At 55.1% G+C, this 15,806-nt stretch overlaps 7 protein-coding genes across 7 annotated transcripts; 4 read left to right on the top strand and 3 right to left on the bottom strand.

The window, feature by feature from the left end:
• Positions 1–470: 470 nt before the first annotated feature.
• On the top strand, positions 471–1,259 carry WHR41_06359 (uncharacterized protein; the record flags this gene model as incomplete). The annotated part of the gene is made up of 1 exon (XM_069374964.1): positions 471–1,259. The coding sequence occupies one exon, from the start codon at positions 471–473 to the stop codon at positions 1,257–1,259; it is 789 nt and encodes a 262-aa protein (XP_069227603.1).
• A 511-nt stretch (positions 1,260–1,770) lies between these two features.
• Positions 1,771–2,724, top strand: WHR41_06358 (uncharacterized protein; the record flags this gene model as incomplete). The annotated part of the gene is made up of 1 exon (XM_069374963.1): positions 1,771–2,724. One exon carries the CDS (start codon positions 1,771–1,773, stop codon positions 2,722–2,724), a length of 954 nt encoding a protein of 317 aa, XP_069227602.1.
• A 344-nt stretch (positions 2,725–3,068) lies between these two features.
• Positions 3,069–4,475, bottom strand: WHR41_06357 (uncharacterized protein; the record flags this gene model as incomplete). Its single annotated transcript, XM_069374962.1, has 1 exon — positions 3,069–4,475. One exon carries the CDS (start codon positions 4,473–4,475, stop codon positions 3,069–3,071), a length of 1,407 nt encoding a protein of 468 aa, XP_069227597.1.
• A 3,527-nt stretch (positions 4,476–8,002) lies between these two features.
• On the bottom strand, positions 8,003–8,791 carry WHR41_06356 (uncharacterized protein). Its single transcript, XM_069374961.1, has 2 exons — positions 8,489–8,791; positions 8,003–8,421 (listed from the first exon to the last, which is right to left on the bottom strand). The coding sequence occupies exons 1-2, from the start codon at positions 8,688–8,690 to the stop codon at positions 8,147–8,149; spliced, it is 477 nt and encodes a 158-aa protein (XP_069227596.1). The 5' UTR covers positions 8,691–8,791; the 3' UTR covers positions 8,003–8,146.
• A 573-nt stretch (positions 8,792–9,364) lies between these two features.
• WHR41_06355 (uncharacterized protein) lies at positions 9,365–11,122 on the bottom strand (the record flags this gene model as incomplete). Its single annotated transcript, XM_069374960.1, has 1 exon — positions 9,365–11,122. The coding sequence occupies one exon, from the start codon at positions 11,120–11,122 to the stop codon at positions 9,365–9,367; it is 1,758 nt and encodes a 585-aa protein (XP_069227595.1).
• A 391-nt stretch (positions 11,123–11,513) lies between these two features.
• On the top strand, positions 11,514–12,451 carry WHR41_06354 (uncharacterized protein). The gene is made up of 3 exons (XM_069374959.1): positions 11,514–11,869; positions 11,922–12,071; positions 12,126–12,451. Exons 1-3 carry the CDS (start codon positions 11,708–11,710, stop codon positions 12,198–12,200), a joined length of 387 nt encoding a protein of 128 aa, XP_069227594.1. The 5' UTR covers positions 11,514–11,707; the 3' UTR covers positions 12,201–12,451.
• Positions 12,452–12,626: 175 nt separating this feature from the next.
• Positions 12,627–14,291, top strand: WHR41_06353 (uncharacterized protein; the record flags this gene model as incomplete). The annotated part of the gene is made up of 3 exons (XM_069374958.1): positions 12,627–12,878; positions 12,942–13,196; positions 13,258–14,291. Exons 1-3 carry the CDS (start codon positions 12,650–12,652, stop codon positions 14,289–14,291), a joined length of 1,518 nt encoding a protein of 505 aa, XP_069227601.1. The 5' UTR covers positions 12,627–12,649.
• Between the last annotated feature and the right edge of the window lie 1,515 nt (positions 14,292–15,806).

Here is a 15,806-nt window from a genome sequence, read left to right as displayed (position 1 = left end):
TACGGAAGCCTGGGGCTGGGACAGAGCACATGTATATAGGTAGTCCTGGTAATGAAAGTATTCTTCTGAACGACTTTGTTGCGCTCTTGTGAGTTGTTGGATGTGTGCTGAGATACTAGTTGTTTCTCGAGCTTGAAATAAGCGCGTGAGGTGCTACCATCAAGCCTCTCCGCCCTTTTCGATGTTGTCCCAATGGGAACTCATGGGCTGTTACTTAAACTACCGATCGTTTAGATCGCGTAACGTTCGGCCATGTCGACGAACACGTGATACAATCGTGCGGCAGTGCAGGAAGTGGACGCGCTAGTCCTGCTTTGGGGGCGGTCGCTCTTTCCTCAAATTCCCTGTACTTCATTAGCTGCCCTTGTGATCAGTCGCCACCCACCTGGCTTACAAGAACTTCCTTCTTGCGCATCGACCTAACTCTCCAACCTCACCACAACCACCCTCTCCTCACAGAAACCATCACCATGGCGCGCACAATTCAGCTCCTCCACGCGTCCATCGACAACGACAACGACGACGCGATCGGCAACTACTTCCGCCTCCTGGTCGACAACACCTCGATCAAATACATCTTCGTCCCCGCAGGCGCCTACCGCACCGCCGACCTGCTCTCCGGCCCCGGGATCAAAGCCCTCCTCCCGCCCCTGCCGCCCGGCGACTGGAACTCGGGCTCCGTGAGCAAAGACCCTCGCACAGGGCGCCACCACTTCGACAAGGTCCAGCGAGAGGCCTTCCACGGCGTCACGAACGCCTGGCACCCGCTGCGCGTCGACTACCTCGCGCTCAGCCTGGGAAAGCAACTCGGCGCCAACGCCTACGAGGCCACGTCGGTGCTCTTCGAAGGCGCCGTCGTCGCGAAGCTCGCGCGCTTCGAGTGGGAGGTCGACCAGGTCGACGAGGAGTGCGAGGCCTACGGGTGGCTGGAGGGGTCGGGCGTCGGGCCCCGGTTTCTTGGGCACGTCGTCGAAGAGGGCAGGGTGGTCGGGTTCCTGCTGGAGAAGGTCGCGAATGCGCGGCGCGCTGGGGTTGGGGATCTGCGGGCTTGTGAGGGGGCGTTGGGGCGGCTTCACGCGCTGGGTTTGGTGCATGGGGATGTCAAGAGGGGCCATTTTTTGGTCAATGGCGATGGCGCTACGCTCATCGACTTCAATCTTACGCGGAAGCCGGGGGTTGTGGGGATGATCGAGGAGGAAATGGAGAGTCTCGGGGGGCTGTTGGGTGGAGGTGCTCTGGAGAAGGGCGGCAGTGAATAAGCCGTTCGGTCTGGGCAGATGGCGTAGAATATGCGGTCTGTTGGGGGCGCTGATGACCGCAGCTCAAATGAACATATTCGGCTCGGATCACTTATCTTACACGGCCTGTAGCGACTACACATTGTCTGCGTGCTTTCGATGTGCCCCTGAAGAGGTCCAGCTCGCCGCCGGTGGCATGCATCCCACGATCTGGACCCACTCACGGTTCGCGCGATCAGACTCCTGCTTGCCAGGTCCGACGGACCTCAGAAATGGGAACCAACACTCGAATGGTCCATTGAAAAGAAGCACATGAGGAGAGGTGCCGCAACGCGGCGTTTGCGAAAACCACAGATGCAGGTTCCCGTCGTTCGGCCGGCTTTCGCCGCGCGCAGTCTTCGTCACGCACCGACATTGGTATCCTACATTTTCTTCCGGTCAGTCAACTGATGGGATGTTGGTGAAAGGCGTTCTATTCATCAAATCGCTCGATTGAGCTCCAAGGACAGTACCGCATAGTCATCCAGCCAAAATGGCATCGCTACCAACCCTCGTCTTCGTCCCAGGATCCTGGCACAAACCCAGCTGCTACAACAAAGTCATAGAACAGCTCCAACGCGGCCATAACATCAAATGCCTCACCGTCACCCTCCCATCAACAACCGGCGACCCCGACGCAACATTCAAGAACGATCTCGACGCCGCCAAAGCCGTCATCTCCTCCGAAACAACGCAAGGCCGCGATGTCGTAGTCATCGCCCACTCCTACGGCGGTATGGTCGGCGCCAGCGCCATCGAAGGCTTCAGCCGCTCTCACTCCAACCCACCATCAAGCCTCACGAGCCCTGGCCATGTCAAAACCCTCATCCTCATAGCCTCCGGCTTCGCCATCACAGGCCTCTCCTTCATGGACCCCCTCCTCGGCATCCCGCCCCCCTCCTGGCGCGCGAACCGCACCACCGGCTTCGCCGAGCTCGCCACGAGCCCTCGCGAGCTCTTCTACCACGACCTCGCCGCCGACGAAGCGGCGCGCTGCGTCGCCGAGCTGACGCCGCAGAGCCTGAAGGCGCTCTTCGAGGGCGGCGAGCACGTGTACGCGGGCTGGAGGGACGTTCCGACGTGGTATGTGGGCACGGCGGAGGACAGGGCGCTGCCGGTTGTTTTGCAGAGGGTGCAGGTGGGGATGGCGAGGGGGCAGGGTGGGGTTGTGGTTCATGAGGAGTTGGCTGCTAGTCACTCTCCGTTCTTGAGTAAGCCTCAGGAGGTTGTGAGGATTGTGATGGAGGCTGTGAGGGAGGTAAGTGGGCTGAAGGCTGAGGAAGGGGTCGGTCTGGGAGGGGCAGAGATGAGGTCGCTGGTGCCGGAGCCTAGGCTTGGTGCGCCGTGGTCGTGGGTCAAGTATGGACTGCCGTTGGTTGTGGGTCGTGGCATGGGGTGGGCTATCCTTGGTTTCATGAGTTTTCGGCGGTTCTGGCGTAGACGCTGAATCATTAACCGGTTGTTACGCAGGAGTTCGGCGTTTCATCAACCAACACAATTCTAACTCCATTCATTGTTTGTTCTTGCGGGCCTGGAACTTGCACCAATCTGGTCCCAAAGCTGATGGACGTTACAATATAGCCAACCATGCATAGGGACTACCTCACGTGTCGGAGCGCAAATTGTCACCCTTGTCCGTATTTTCCATGAAGGGTGCCATCAATTGCAGCTTCATTCGCGTTTTCACGTGAAGATCATGATGATCATACGCACACCCGGTGGACACATCCAGCAATTCTAGAAAGAATCTTTTATCATTCATTAAATCATCGAGCAGCCACACCAGCAGCTCTATAAACTATTGAAAAACTCCAAACCCCCTATGAACCATCGATACCTCGCCTTCGGCGACACCGCAGTGCTGTCCGATGCCTGCGGAGGCGCCTCAGCGGGCACAAGGTCCGAAAAGCGGGCCGAGAGCGTCGCCCAGATCTCGCTGATCTGGACCGGATGCCAATTCCTAAGCCAGGGCCACCGCTGTAGTCTAGATTCGAAGTCCGAGCGTTGCGTGATTCTGGCCTTCTGGAAGGCTTTGTGGAGGAGGTCGAGGATTTCTTGGGTTTCGGGGTGTTCGTGCGCTCGCAGCGTCGCGACGATGGTGAATAGGACCCAGAGGAGGGATTCGAGGCCGGCAAAGATGTACCATTCTGTGACGAGGTCGTCGAAGGAATGGATGAGTTTGCTGGCTCGGGTGATGAGGGAGAGGTGTGATTCTCGCCGTTGCGGCGTCCAGAAGCGGGAGGCCATCCAGACGTGGAGTTGGATGGAACATGTGACGAGTAGGACTATGGAGGAGTTGAATATTTCGCCGTGGCTGCGTTGGGCTCGAGCTTGCACTACTCGGAGCCCGTATTCGAGGGCGTAGACTTGTCCGAATGGTGGATCTTCTGAGGGTAAAAGCACGTCTGAGCAGAAGCAGAGAGCGTGTAACTTGCGGAATAGGTCGCATGCCATGTCTAGTGTGAATAATGGCGACCGTGGACATTCTGACGCGTTTATAGAGCCAAGTCGTGAGGCTTCCTGTTGGCAGGAAAGTACAGATCCCGGAAGCTCGCGGTATGCCGCTGGAATATAAAAAGGTAACATCGGCTCTTTACCAGTGAAAAGCGCATAGCGTAGATCGATCCAGACGCAGTAAAGCCAGGCATGTGGGCTTAAAGAAGCCATATCGATGAATTTGCATACTGCCTGGAGATGAGTCTCTGCGGACTGGAACTCTCCGTCGCGAATGTCAAGGTATCCAAGGATGGCGATAGCCACGAGCGTGTAAGGATCTGGGCCCCCCTGGCTGGTTTGGAGATTCGCCACAATTTCTTGGATCATGCGACCCTTCTGCTCGTAATACTGAGGCCTAGCCTGAGGTCCTGACAGAGCTGCTTTCTTGTGTAAAGCAAAGGACCCCATTGCGGCGTACATGGGCTGGCTAATACGCGCCATCTCCCAGATCCCTTTCACCCAGTGATCCTGAGCAGATTCAAAGAACTGGAGATCATTTTCGGGCATCTGAGTGAGAAAGTACCACTGGCCAATGTCGTGGGTGAACTGGTCATCAGTCGTGAGGGCAAGGCCACGTAAGGGTGCACGAATTGCGATTTCCTCGTCGGAAGTATGAGAGTCGCGCGGAATTTCTTCAACAGATTCTTCGCCGTCTGCATCGTCGCTGGTGGTGTCGCCGGGTCGTTGACCGTCGACGTCCATACCGTCCGGACTCGCCGTGTTGGACGAAGCCGTGCTCGGCCCATCGACATTGTGGCAAACTCCCGACCGGTCGCGGTATGCGAGTGAAGCCTTGAAGTGTGGTGGATGTTGTTGATTCCGCGTTGCGGTCATATGGCCGAAGCCCCGTCTTCTTGTCTCGGCAGAGCCGCGCGATGTGTTTTGATGGCGCCATTGAGGGGCATCGGATAAGCGCAGGGCCGGATTGTCCCCATGAAAGGAGTCATCGTCACGCTCAGCCATATCCATATCGTCCATGAACCTGCATCACCGTCTCCGCTGCCGCGACATGAATACGTTGAAGCGATGCTGTGTTTGCGCGCGTGGTCACGAGTGCACGTACGTGCAATGCTGGCGCTGCCAACACAACCTTGGAAGCAAGTTGGCACTTGCTCCGCGCCACTCCGCGCGACAGCCGCCATCGACAGCCGCCAACGACAGCCGCAACAGCAATGATCGCCGCCCTCGCGGCAATCACAGCAACAGCGGTCGTAGCAGTCCGAGCCGCGGAAGCGTTTTCCAGCGGACTCGTCGGGGCTTGACGATGCGGTATATGCTGACTTTAATATAGCCGGGTTTTCATGCTGAACAAACCCATGCAAGGCGTGGCCGGGGAGCCGGGGCAGCGGATATCGAATTTAGAAGTTCGTATTCGGCTCCTTTAGATACGCGCATAAGGGTTAGGGTATAGGGTTTCATGGTTGGTCGTTTGCCTGCAAAGTTCAGAAACCACCGACGCTGCAAGTTACAAGAGTCCGCGGACTCCTACGCTTCGTACAATGGCAGAATGCCCTCAGTAGGCCCGTCCTGCTTGATGAGACTCTGCTAATAGTGAGATGGAGCTTGCTCGCGTCCGACCTCTCCCTCACCTATCCGTCCGTGTCGCTTTCCTTGGGGCCTGTCACCGCTGCGAGCACAACACCTCCTCCCAAGTCCGAGCTGTCACTCAGGCGCCAGGCTCTGGGAAGGATGGTCTGCGGGGTTTTGGCAAGGGAGGTGGCGACGGTGAGGATGTGGCAAAGCCAGCACTACCACCACGGATTTCTCTGAGGCGCCCGCGCCTTCTCGGTCTGGCTGAGCGTGTGTCGCAATCCTACTGATGGGTGAGTTTCGTTTGGCTATTATTATGTTTCAGCGATGTGATTAGAGACGCCGTGCAACCAAGAGCATGCTTGCCGTGCGCATCACTGCCACCAGTACTTCTCGAACAGTCGCGCAGCCCCAAGGGCCCTTGTCGTCCTCACAGTATCCACGGCCGACGCGAAAGTGCCGCCGCCGCCGCGGCGAAAGGTTCCAGCGTCCGTCTCGCCGCTGGCATGTGTTGCTCTTGTACGACGGCCCCGAAGGTGGTGATATCCTTTCCACCGGCATCTTCATGGCAAGACAGCAGCAATGGAAAGGAAGTCGCTTGCGCGGCCGGTGAGGAGGCGGCAAAGTGCGGATCGCAGGTCAAGAGGGCATGTAGAGTTGAGGCTGTTGCGGTGCTCTTCTGAATGGCAGGCTGCCGCGTAGGCCCAACTGCACGCCGCAAGATTTGTGCCCAGCGGCGATGTGACAGTTCGGGTGTCAAGCGTGATGCAGGAAAATTGGGGCCGCCATTCATGCAACAGTCTGTGGCAGGGGAGGAACCAACAACGTTGGTGGGAAAGGGCGGCGCGCTGCTGCGGTTGACGGAGGCACACCTAGCTCCAAGCATCTCGCGCGCGATGCGTGGACATGGAGTGCTACCATCGCCTCTGTAGCGTGAGGAAGCGAATTTGGATCCGGGAGCGCGAGATGCTATTCCAAGCATCTCGCGCCTGAAGCGTGGACACGGAGTGCTACCATCCGCTGTGCGACGAAAACGCGATGTCGCACACGAGAGCGCGACGGGGTGTATGAGCAAGGCCTTTAGAACCGCGCGCGACAAGACGACGGCACGTAGAAGGAGCGTGAAACTTGGTGCGAGAAGATAAAAGCATATATGAGGGGCGTAAGACATGATTGTGATGAAGGATAGCTGCTTTTATTGTGCTAAGGTACTACTATCTACAACTACAAGGTTGACTCCTGTTGGTTTCCCTCTGAGAGGTACTCACACCGTGCACCACGAGAAGGTCGGAGTCATTAGCACGGCACAGCACTTTTCCAGCGCGTCTTGCACTTATCCAGCGCGTCTTGCACTTACCCAGCGCGTCTTGCACTTACCCAGCGCGTCTCGCACTTACCCAGCGCAAACTGCAGGAGGAAGGCTGCAATTAGAAAGGGATTCTCGGACGTGTGAGGACGACTTTCTCGCGTTCCGAGCCGATGTAGATCACGACATGGTCGGCCATGTCCAGGATCTCGGGCGCCGTCGTGTACTGGCGCGCGGTGTAGCGCGTGCGCCAGGGCTTGCGATCAGGAAGATCGAAGACTTTGCGGAAAGTTCTGCGCAGTTTCTTGCGCAGAGGGCAGTGCCACAGGTACTTGCCGAAGACGCGGACCATGTTGCTGATTGATTGTTGTTTGTTGTTGTTGTTGTTGGTTGTTGTTGTTGTTGTTGGTTGTTGGTGTTCTGGTGCTTGCTGATAGTTGCTTGCTGGTATGAGGAAAGGAAGAGAAAGGAAACAGGAGAGGGAGGGGGAAACGCGCATAGATATAGCCTCGAGAAACGGCGGGATCACAGGCAAGCGTTGAGATCAACGCGATGACCGTCTGCTCATGGGCGGCTGACCAGTGTCTCATCCTTTGATCTATCCAATGCTGTAGAGCGCAGCAAATCCTCGTAAACATTATTGTACGAGCGGAGCGTGATATCGAGCACCTTAGTCATCCCTTAGTCATCGCGTTGAGGCAGAATTTTGCCGTGTGCGCGATTCTTAAAGACAACTGCGTTGCGTGCAAGTGGAGCGTTAAGTGAAGAGCGTTAGTCAGCCCTTAGTCATCTGCTCATGCGGGATTTTCGCCGACTGTTGAGAAACATGACCAGTCGAGTCTGTCAATCTATCCAGCGGCGTATAGCGCAACACACGATCAGCAACCGTACAGATGATCGCGTGCAAGCCTGCAAGCGCAGCGTGAAGTGAAGCTGGTTAGTCATCTCTTTGTTGTCAGCCGAAGCGGGCTTTTCGTCCTTGTCGCGCAACGATACGACGCGCGCGCGACGTGACACCGAAACTGTGAGGATCAAGTTCTACACTGTGATTACCTGTCATCAAGTCAGCTGGCAACGGCGCAGGACACTTGGCGATGCCGGGAACAGTGCTAGGATCCATTCGACTGAGAGTGCGCATGCGGCTACGCACCTTGAGAGCACTGCAGAGCAATACTATACGCCGTGCAAGAGCTTCTTCGCGCTGCGTCTCTCTCAATTTAGCGGTTGCGGATGAATGGCGCCGTGCCGGATTGCCGCTGCTCGTCAAATATTAGTGGAAGTCGAGATAGAGGCTGCAATTGATTGCAAACTCTTGCAAGGGTTGAGGCTGCTTGAATTGCTCTCTTGTCATCTTCGAGTGCCAGCGATGATGCGAAGTCCTGGGGCAACGCGATCTTCGTTTTCACCCGAAAAAAGTCTCTTTTCCGAGTACGTTTTGATAGAAGTAGACAGGAGCGCCGCCGTCAATGCATACCTGCAGTCATCTCTTCCATCAATGCACTCCATCTCTCCAGCTCCCCCAAAGCCTCCCCAGCGCTCACCCTTCCCAGCACTTCAAACTCCGGCAGGCGACCATCCCGCTCAAGCCGGCACAGCGCCATAGCGTCAGCCTCATTAGCATCCTCTCTCTCTCTGCCACCAGGAACAGATGAGGATGCACGTCCGGCCGCAGCTCGCTCTGCAGCGGATGCGCTCGCCGGATTTCGAACCAGGGATCACGCACGGAGTGCCAATTTCCGAGAAGCTGAAAGCGCCATTCCGCGGGTGGTAGGTCGAGCCAGTCGGGTTCGAGCATGAGGTTGATCGGGACAGCTGGGCAGGACGAGAGGAGTCAGTCATGGGGGTGGTGAGAGAGGTTTGATACACGAGTGCACCGTACCTTTCCGCACGACGCTGTACCATCCGTAGGTCGTCTTGTTCTCAATGGGAGATGGGTGTGGCTGGCCGATGGTGAAATTACCCAAGCCCCATAGCTCCGGCTTCTTCTTCTCCGAGGTCTGGTCAGTCTTGGTCGCCGATGATGATCTTGCTGCCCCAGCAATCTGGCATGTCTCTGCCGCAGCGCCCGACGTCGAGGACATCGTCGTGGTCGCCCTGCCCGGCGTTCACGCAGATGGCGAGAGCAAAAGTAGTCGCGGAAGTTTGTGATACTGTTGCGAAAAAAAATGGCGAATAAAGCGTATCACCTCAGTCGCTCGCGCGGTTTCGGTGGTGGTCGTAGACGTCGACGCGACCGAGGAGCGTCGGCGGAAATTGGCTTGAGAGGCTACCTAGGTAGCTTCAGAAGCCGAGTGCATCAGGTAGTCGGCTGTATTGATAGTATTCAAACTAGTGAATTGCGAGCTTAGACTGTCTAGAGGTGATATGCAGTGCTAATGTTTTACGAAGCTGTGCCGCGCTGTGGAAGTTGAAGTTCACATCTCGTTATCGGCTTCCTACTAGATTTCATGGTTAGGGTTGGGGTTACAAGGGTTTCGGTTGGGGTAATGCCTTGCCTCTCACACGCCTTAGAAAGCAATGCAAACTATCATTCGAATCTTACGCGTGTATCTCGAGGTATCTTGATTATGATGCAGACAATCAATACTAGTCTATTGCTTGCGTTCTTCTAATATTCGGATTCGCACGCTGTGAGTCCTGAAATTCTGCAGCCGCCGGACGACGGCACACCAGCTTCTTGTTCTCTGGGTACTTGGTCTCACAAACACAACAGAACATTCCAACTTAGGCTCCGTTCATGTCGTCAGATTCATACCTAAGCGACGATGTACTTCTTGCCTCCTTCTGCTTTATGCATTCTAATCGTTTTTCCAGCTCGAATCCTGGTTGGCTTACCTTCGTTAACGGCGACAATGCCGTTGACCAAGACTGTGCGGATGCCTTTCGCCGGCCTCTGCGGTGAAGCAAATGTCCCGGCATCGAGGATGGTCTCCGCATCGAACAACACCAAGTCTGCTCGATAGCCCTGCCTCACAAGACCGCGATCACGAAGGCGAAGGACCGCTGCAGGCCGACCCGTCAAATGGTTGACCGCTTCTTCCAGTCCACCAGCGAAGATGACCTCCGGCTCGACCTCCTCAAAGCTCTCTGCACCCGGCTCTCCACGACTGTAAATATCTCTTGCTCGGCCCTGACTCAAATCACGATGATAATGTCCCAGATACCTCGGAAAAGTCCCCCAGCCTCGCGGATGCGGCTTCGTCGACGTCAAGATCCCATCCGAGCCGCCCATGTGCGAACGATGGCGCATAATCTTGCGAACATTGCCCTCATGCCCGGCGTGCTGCATGATCGTGGTGCCGAAGTCGTCGAGCTTTAGCAGCTCGACCCACGTGTTGAAGGGATCCTGGTTGTTTTCGCGAGCGATCTGGCCGAGCGTTTTGCCGACGAATTTGCTCGCGAGAGAAGAGTTTTGCACGCCGCCGATTTCTATGATGTCCCAGTTCAATGTGCAGCCGTGGCAACCGTCTGTGCCCTCGACGAGCGCTTGGTGCCGGATTTTCTCGAGCTGCGCTGGGTCGCTGAGGATGTCGGCTTTGTTGTCTGCTGAGGAGACCCAGCTGGGGAGAAGGGCTGACAAAGTCGTGGAGCCGGGAAGGTAAGGATAGGTGTCTAGTGTGATGCTAAGGCCTTCTGCAATCGCCCCGTCGATCATGGCAATGAGCTCGTCCGCGCGGCCAGCGTTCTCAGGGAAATTGAGCGTCGCGTGAGTGAGATGGAGCCTGACGCCTGTCTTGCGGGCGAGCTCAAGCATTTCCGCGTATGCTTGCATTGCTCCCTTGCCATATGAACGGTGATGCGGGCTGAAATAGCCATCGTACTCCGCCACGACCCGACAAAGCTGTGTAAGCTCAGCGTTGTCCGCGAACATGCCAGGGACGTAGGTCAGACCTGACGACATCCCGACTGCGCCATCCTTAAACGCCGCGTGGAGGTAGCTTATCATCGCATCGATCTCAGCCTGAGAGCATGCCGACGAGTCCCATCCTTTGACCAAGATCCGCAAGTTGCCTTGCGGCACCAGATAAGCAGCGTTGACGGCTATTGCAGAGTCGTCGAGCACATCGAGATACTCTTTCACGCTGCGCCACCGTTCAAAGAAGTCAGGAGGATCGCTCGGGTTGCCATTCCAGCCTGCTATCTGCTTCCTGATGCGAGCGAGCGAGGAGTCTGTGACGGGGCTGTAGGAGATGCCATCTTGTCCAATCACGTCTGTAGTAACTCCTTGAGTGATCTTAGCCAGGTGTTCGGGAGTGTGTAGCAGAGAGAGGTCGGAGTGCGCGTGCATGTCGATGAAGCCAGGGCTGAGCGTCCATTTGCCATCTTCGCAGTCTATCACTTGGATGTCATCAGATTTGTCTTCTCCGTTCTCTACCGCCTCGTCGATCGTGCGAATGTACTGGATGGAGCCATTTCGGATCAGCACGTCTGCCTTGAATGCTGGTGTGTGTCCTGTTCCATCAACCACTGATGCGGATTTGAAGAGAATATCCGGATGCTTCAATTTCACCATATTCAGGGCACTCGACCGTTCCTTCGAGCCGCACGGCGAGAGTATCGGCCTCTCACCTTTTTCCGGTTATCGAACAAACGTCGCATTGGTATAGAGCCCGGCCGACCGCGGCGATACTGAGGAGTCCCATTCACGCCGGTATCGCAAGCCCAACACCCAGCGGCCAACCCACATCGTTGCCCGATGCCTAGATAACGCTTCTAGCAATCGACAACAAACTAGCAGTCCGGGCAAAGCGACCCCGCAAAGCCCACGTTGGAAACCCGACAGTCTTGCAGAGCGTTTGGAGACGGCCCCACATCGGGTGTCACCTGCAGTGGCTGGAGTGGGGTTTGTAGGGTTACATGGATGATAGTAGCATGGCCCTTGCATCCTCCTTATCGTCATTTGCAGTTGACACCTGATGGAAATTGTTTCTGATTGTCATAACTAGGTTTGGGAGCGGGGTCTCGAGTTCTTCGCTGGTCGGAGAGATGACTTGAGCGTTGTAACATGGCCGACACGTGGCCGCGCCCTACGACATTCACCATATTTCGGCAATCGAATTCCCTGTTCACGACAAGTTCAAGCTGAACTCACAGAATCATGGGTCTCACGAAACAAGTTATCCTCACGGACAAGGCTCCGAAGCCCATCCCGGTGCTGAACCAGGGACTGGTCGTGGGCGATATGGTGTATTGCTCCGGCCAGGTGGGAACTGATCCGGCAACTGGAAAGCTCGTGGAAGGCAGTGTCCAGGACAGGACAGTATGACATCGCGATGAAGGCTGTTAACAATAATTGGCTGATCTGCTTGTAGGAACAAGTTCTCCGCAATCTCAGTGCTGTGCTCGAGGCGGGAGGCTCCAGTCTCGCTAAAGCAGTCAAGGTCAACATCTTCCTTGCCGACATGGGCGACTTTGCAGCCGTCAACGAGGTCTACGCAAAGTTCTTCCCGGATCCTAAGCCGGTATGTGCTCACATCATCTCAAGCACGTGGACTTCATCACTGACCAGAGCTCAGGTCCGGACTTGCGTTTGCGTAAAGTCTCTTCCGTTGGGTACCGATGTTGAGATTGAGTGCTCAGGTCACCTCTAGATAGAATGGGAAGCGATTATTGCGGGAAAACCCACATTTTTGTTCCCGAGCTCATATAAAGTGAACGAACAATGCCCATTCTCTATTTCCGTTTGGCGAAATCGGATCGAAGACAAGTGTGACAGTTGGACTTGGCAATGGAAGATCGAAGTAACATGAAACCATGTAGTGGTCGGCTATCTTGCGCCTATCAGCTCTAGTGATCGGCGTGCAATCACCCGCGTGGCGGTTGATAGTGAGTAGGAGGGGTGGCGCAGATAAGCTACCAGGGTTAGTCTTAGCCCCGCCTTCGTATAAAAGCAAGGCACTGTGAACAGCGTATGGGAAGGAATAGTTTCGCCTGTTACCTTCGTTTTTGTGTGTCCAAAAGCGCTGAATACGGATCAGCTCATCGAGCTGCCCATATCTCACGATAATCTGTGAGCGCGTCTTCTCGCATCGCGGCTACGATGGACAAGTCCACGGATGTTGAGGTCACCGTGCCTTCTGATGAACTGAAGAGAACAACATCGATCACTTCCGACTCAAATGGCAACACCGTAATTGAGCATGGAGATGGCGAGACATACACCATCGATCGTGCTGCCGAGCGACGGCTGGTCTGGAAGTTCGATCTCCACATCCTCCCTTTGCTGGCAGTCATGTATCTCTTCAACGCGCTTGACAAAGCAAACCTCGGTAAGTTAATCAGGAACCCACTATATATATCTCTCGAGGCTTCGGTGACTGACTCTAGGAAAGGAAACGCAAAGACTGCTGGCCTGGAAAAGGATCTCAACATGGACGGCACCAACCAATACAACATTATCCTGTCGATCTTCTTCGTACCTTACGTTCTTACTGCACCCTTCCTGGCCATTCTGGGAAAGAAGTACGGTCCAAGTCGCGTACTTCCTGCTATGATGTTTTCTTTCGGCTCGATGACATTGCTCGTGGTGGCCGCGTACAACTTCGGTGGTCTCTTCGCGTTGCGCTGGTTCCTTGGAATGGCCGAAAGTCAGTTACCTCCGAGATTTGCTCGTCATGTACGATTGGCTGACTAGACCACTTATTCCAGGTGCTTTCTTTCCTCTAGTCATCTATTACCAAACACAGTTCTACCGTCGCGGTGAACTGGGCCGCCGTCTTGCCATCTTCTATGCAGCGTCCAACATTGCTTATGCTTTCGGCGGCCTGCTCGCATTCGGCACTTTTCAGATCGAGAATGCCGGACTCGACAGATGGCGCTGGCTTTTCGTTATCGAAGGAAGCCTGACGATTTGCATGTCGATCGTCGCCTTCATCTTCCTCCCATACTCCGCCGCTTACGCTCGGTTCCTGACTGAGGATGAGAAAAAGCTAGCTTTCTACCGCATGCAAGTTGACTCTTCCGCTGTGGTGAACGAAAAATTTGTCTTCCGGGATGCTATTGCGATCTTGAAAGAGCCTACAAGCTGGATCATTCTAGGCATCGAGATGTGTCTTGGAATTCCTCTCCAGAGCGTCGGTCTATTCTTGCCTCAAATTGTGGCTAGACTAGGCTACGGTACCATCAAGACGAATCTCTACACTGTTGCGCCCAATGTCACCGGTGCCGTCATGCTGCTGGTGCTCGGCTTTGCGTCTGACTACACACGCTGGCGCTTCCCCTTCGTGGCTCTTGGCTTCTTCTTCACTTTCATGGGCTTTGTGATCTACGCCGCCATCGACGTCGAGAGCTCCTTGCAAGTGGCCTACTTCGCATGCTTCATGATGACATGGGGCACATCCGCGCCTTCAGTGCTGCTCGATACCTGGTTCAACAACAACATCGCCCACGAAGGGCGTCGTGTGCTTCTCACCTCGATTGGCATCCCGCTTGCCAACTTGATGGGTATCGTATCATCGAACATTTTCCGACCGCAGGATGCTCCCGACTACATCCCCGCTTTGGTCACAACGGCTGCATTTGGTGCGACTGGCATTGTGCTAACCTTGAGCTTGGGCGCGTTCATGATTTTCGACAATAAACGCAGAGATAGGAAGCAGGGTACAAGGAAACGTGGACAGGACGTATCGACTGCGTTGATGAGAGACGGACCGAAGACGCCGGACTTCAGGTGGTACTATTGATATACCACAATCTCTTCTACAAGCTAGTCCCTGAATACAGTTATATTTTTGATGTTGTGGTGATACCGCTGCAGTCAAATATCCATTGTCGTGCATACACCTTTATCGATGCAAGTGACCGCAGCAGAGCGGGTATCTGCAGCCAGTATGCAGCCTGATGCAAGCCACTGACAGGCTATTGGCCCGCATGCCTGCTCAGCTTTCTCAGGTCAATCTAGAACTGTTCAGCTCAGCCTCGTCCACTTATGACTCTACACGATGTAGCACAGACCCTTAAGAGCAGATCAACGACAAGATGCCCGACGGGGAGGGTCGCAGACGCAGACCGCTTTCAGACCCTCAACAGCAATCTGTATTGGAAGCGACCCGAGCGCCGAACGATGCGAGGTTGTCACTGGCGAAAGAGAAAGATGGCGATGAGATCGCAGAAGACGGGAAGGGAACAACTCATTTGAGCAAAGCGGGTGACATAGACTTCATGCAGCCGCCAGCTGCGCAAAGGCACATCGAACGCAAGGGCCATGATTATCGAGACGTTCGCACGGATGGCAGCGCGAGGGTGCACCTCGGCGACATTCACAACAATCATTATTATCCCTCTCCAGGCAACGATGGGGCTGTCGACGTCTTAGGGGCTCTTGCATTTGAGGGAATGGGATATCGCCTGGCGGCAGTGAGTCCAGCATACGCTCAAACATGCAGCTGGGTGTTCAATCAACCAGAATACAGCAGATGGCGGGATCCTACTGAACGCGAAGCCCATCATGGAGTGCTTTGGATCAAAGGAAGCGCTGGCACCGGCAAATCCACCTTGATGAAGCACATCTACAACCACACCGTCGAAAATCGCAACGACGAAATCATCGTTGCATTTTTCTTCAACGCGAGAAGTCACGATGAGCTACCAAAGTCGACTCAGGGAATGTATCGATCGCTCTTACACCAGCTCCTGCACGAGTTTCCTGCGCTACAGACATGCCTCTCAAGCCAGCAGCCTTTCACAGAGAACCAAGATTGGCCAATAGACATCCTTGAGAACGCTTTCCGCGTGGTAATCAATACGCTGGGGCGAGACACAAAAGTCACCTGCTTCATCGATGCCCTGGACGAGTGTAAAGAGGAAGCAGTGCGACGAGCGATCGGATACTTCGAAGATCTCTCGGAGTCGGTTCTTTCCGCGGAATGTCCATTCTCAATTTGCCTGTCAAGTCGACACTATCCGCACATTGAGATGCGTGCGCATGCAGAGATGAGGCTTGACTCACTCCCTGGACATATGGATGACATTTCACAGTACGTCCAAAGTAAGCTTACCCTCGCAGAGCCGTTTGCGTCCGAGCTTCAAAGAACGGTCTGCGATCGCTGCTCAGGTGTTTTCCTGTGGGTTGTACTTGTAGTCAAGATGATCAGAGAGGCGACCGATTCTGGCAAAGCGCGCTCTGAGCTGCGTTCTATCCTCGCAAGCCTTCCAGATCAGCTTCACGATCTTTTCGCAAACATCTTAAGCGTTGCAGA

This window comes from Cladosporium halotolerans, assembly GCF_011745625.1.
Source record: "Cladosporium halotolerans strain TM138-S3 chromosome Unknown Sca26, whole genome shotgun sequence".
NCBI lineage: Eukaryota > Fungi > Ascomycota > Dothideomycetes > Cladosporiales > Cladosporiaceae > Cladosporium > Cladosporium halotolerans.
The sequence above is the reverse complement of the archived record's forward strand: the minus strand, read 5'-3'. Positions and strand labels throughout refer to the sequence as shown.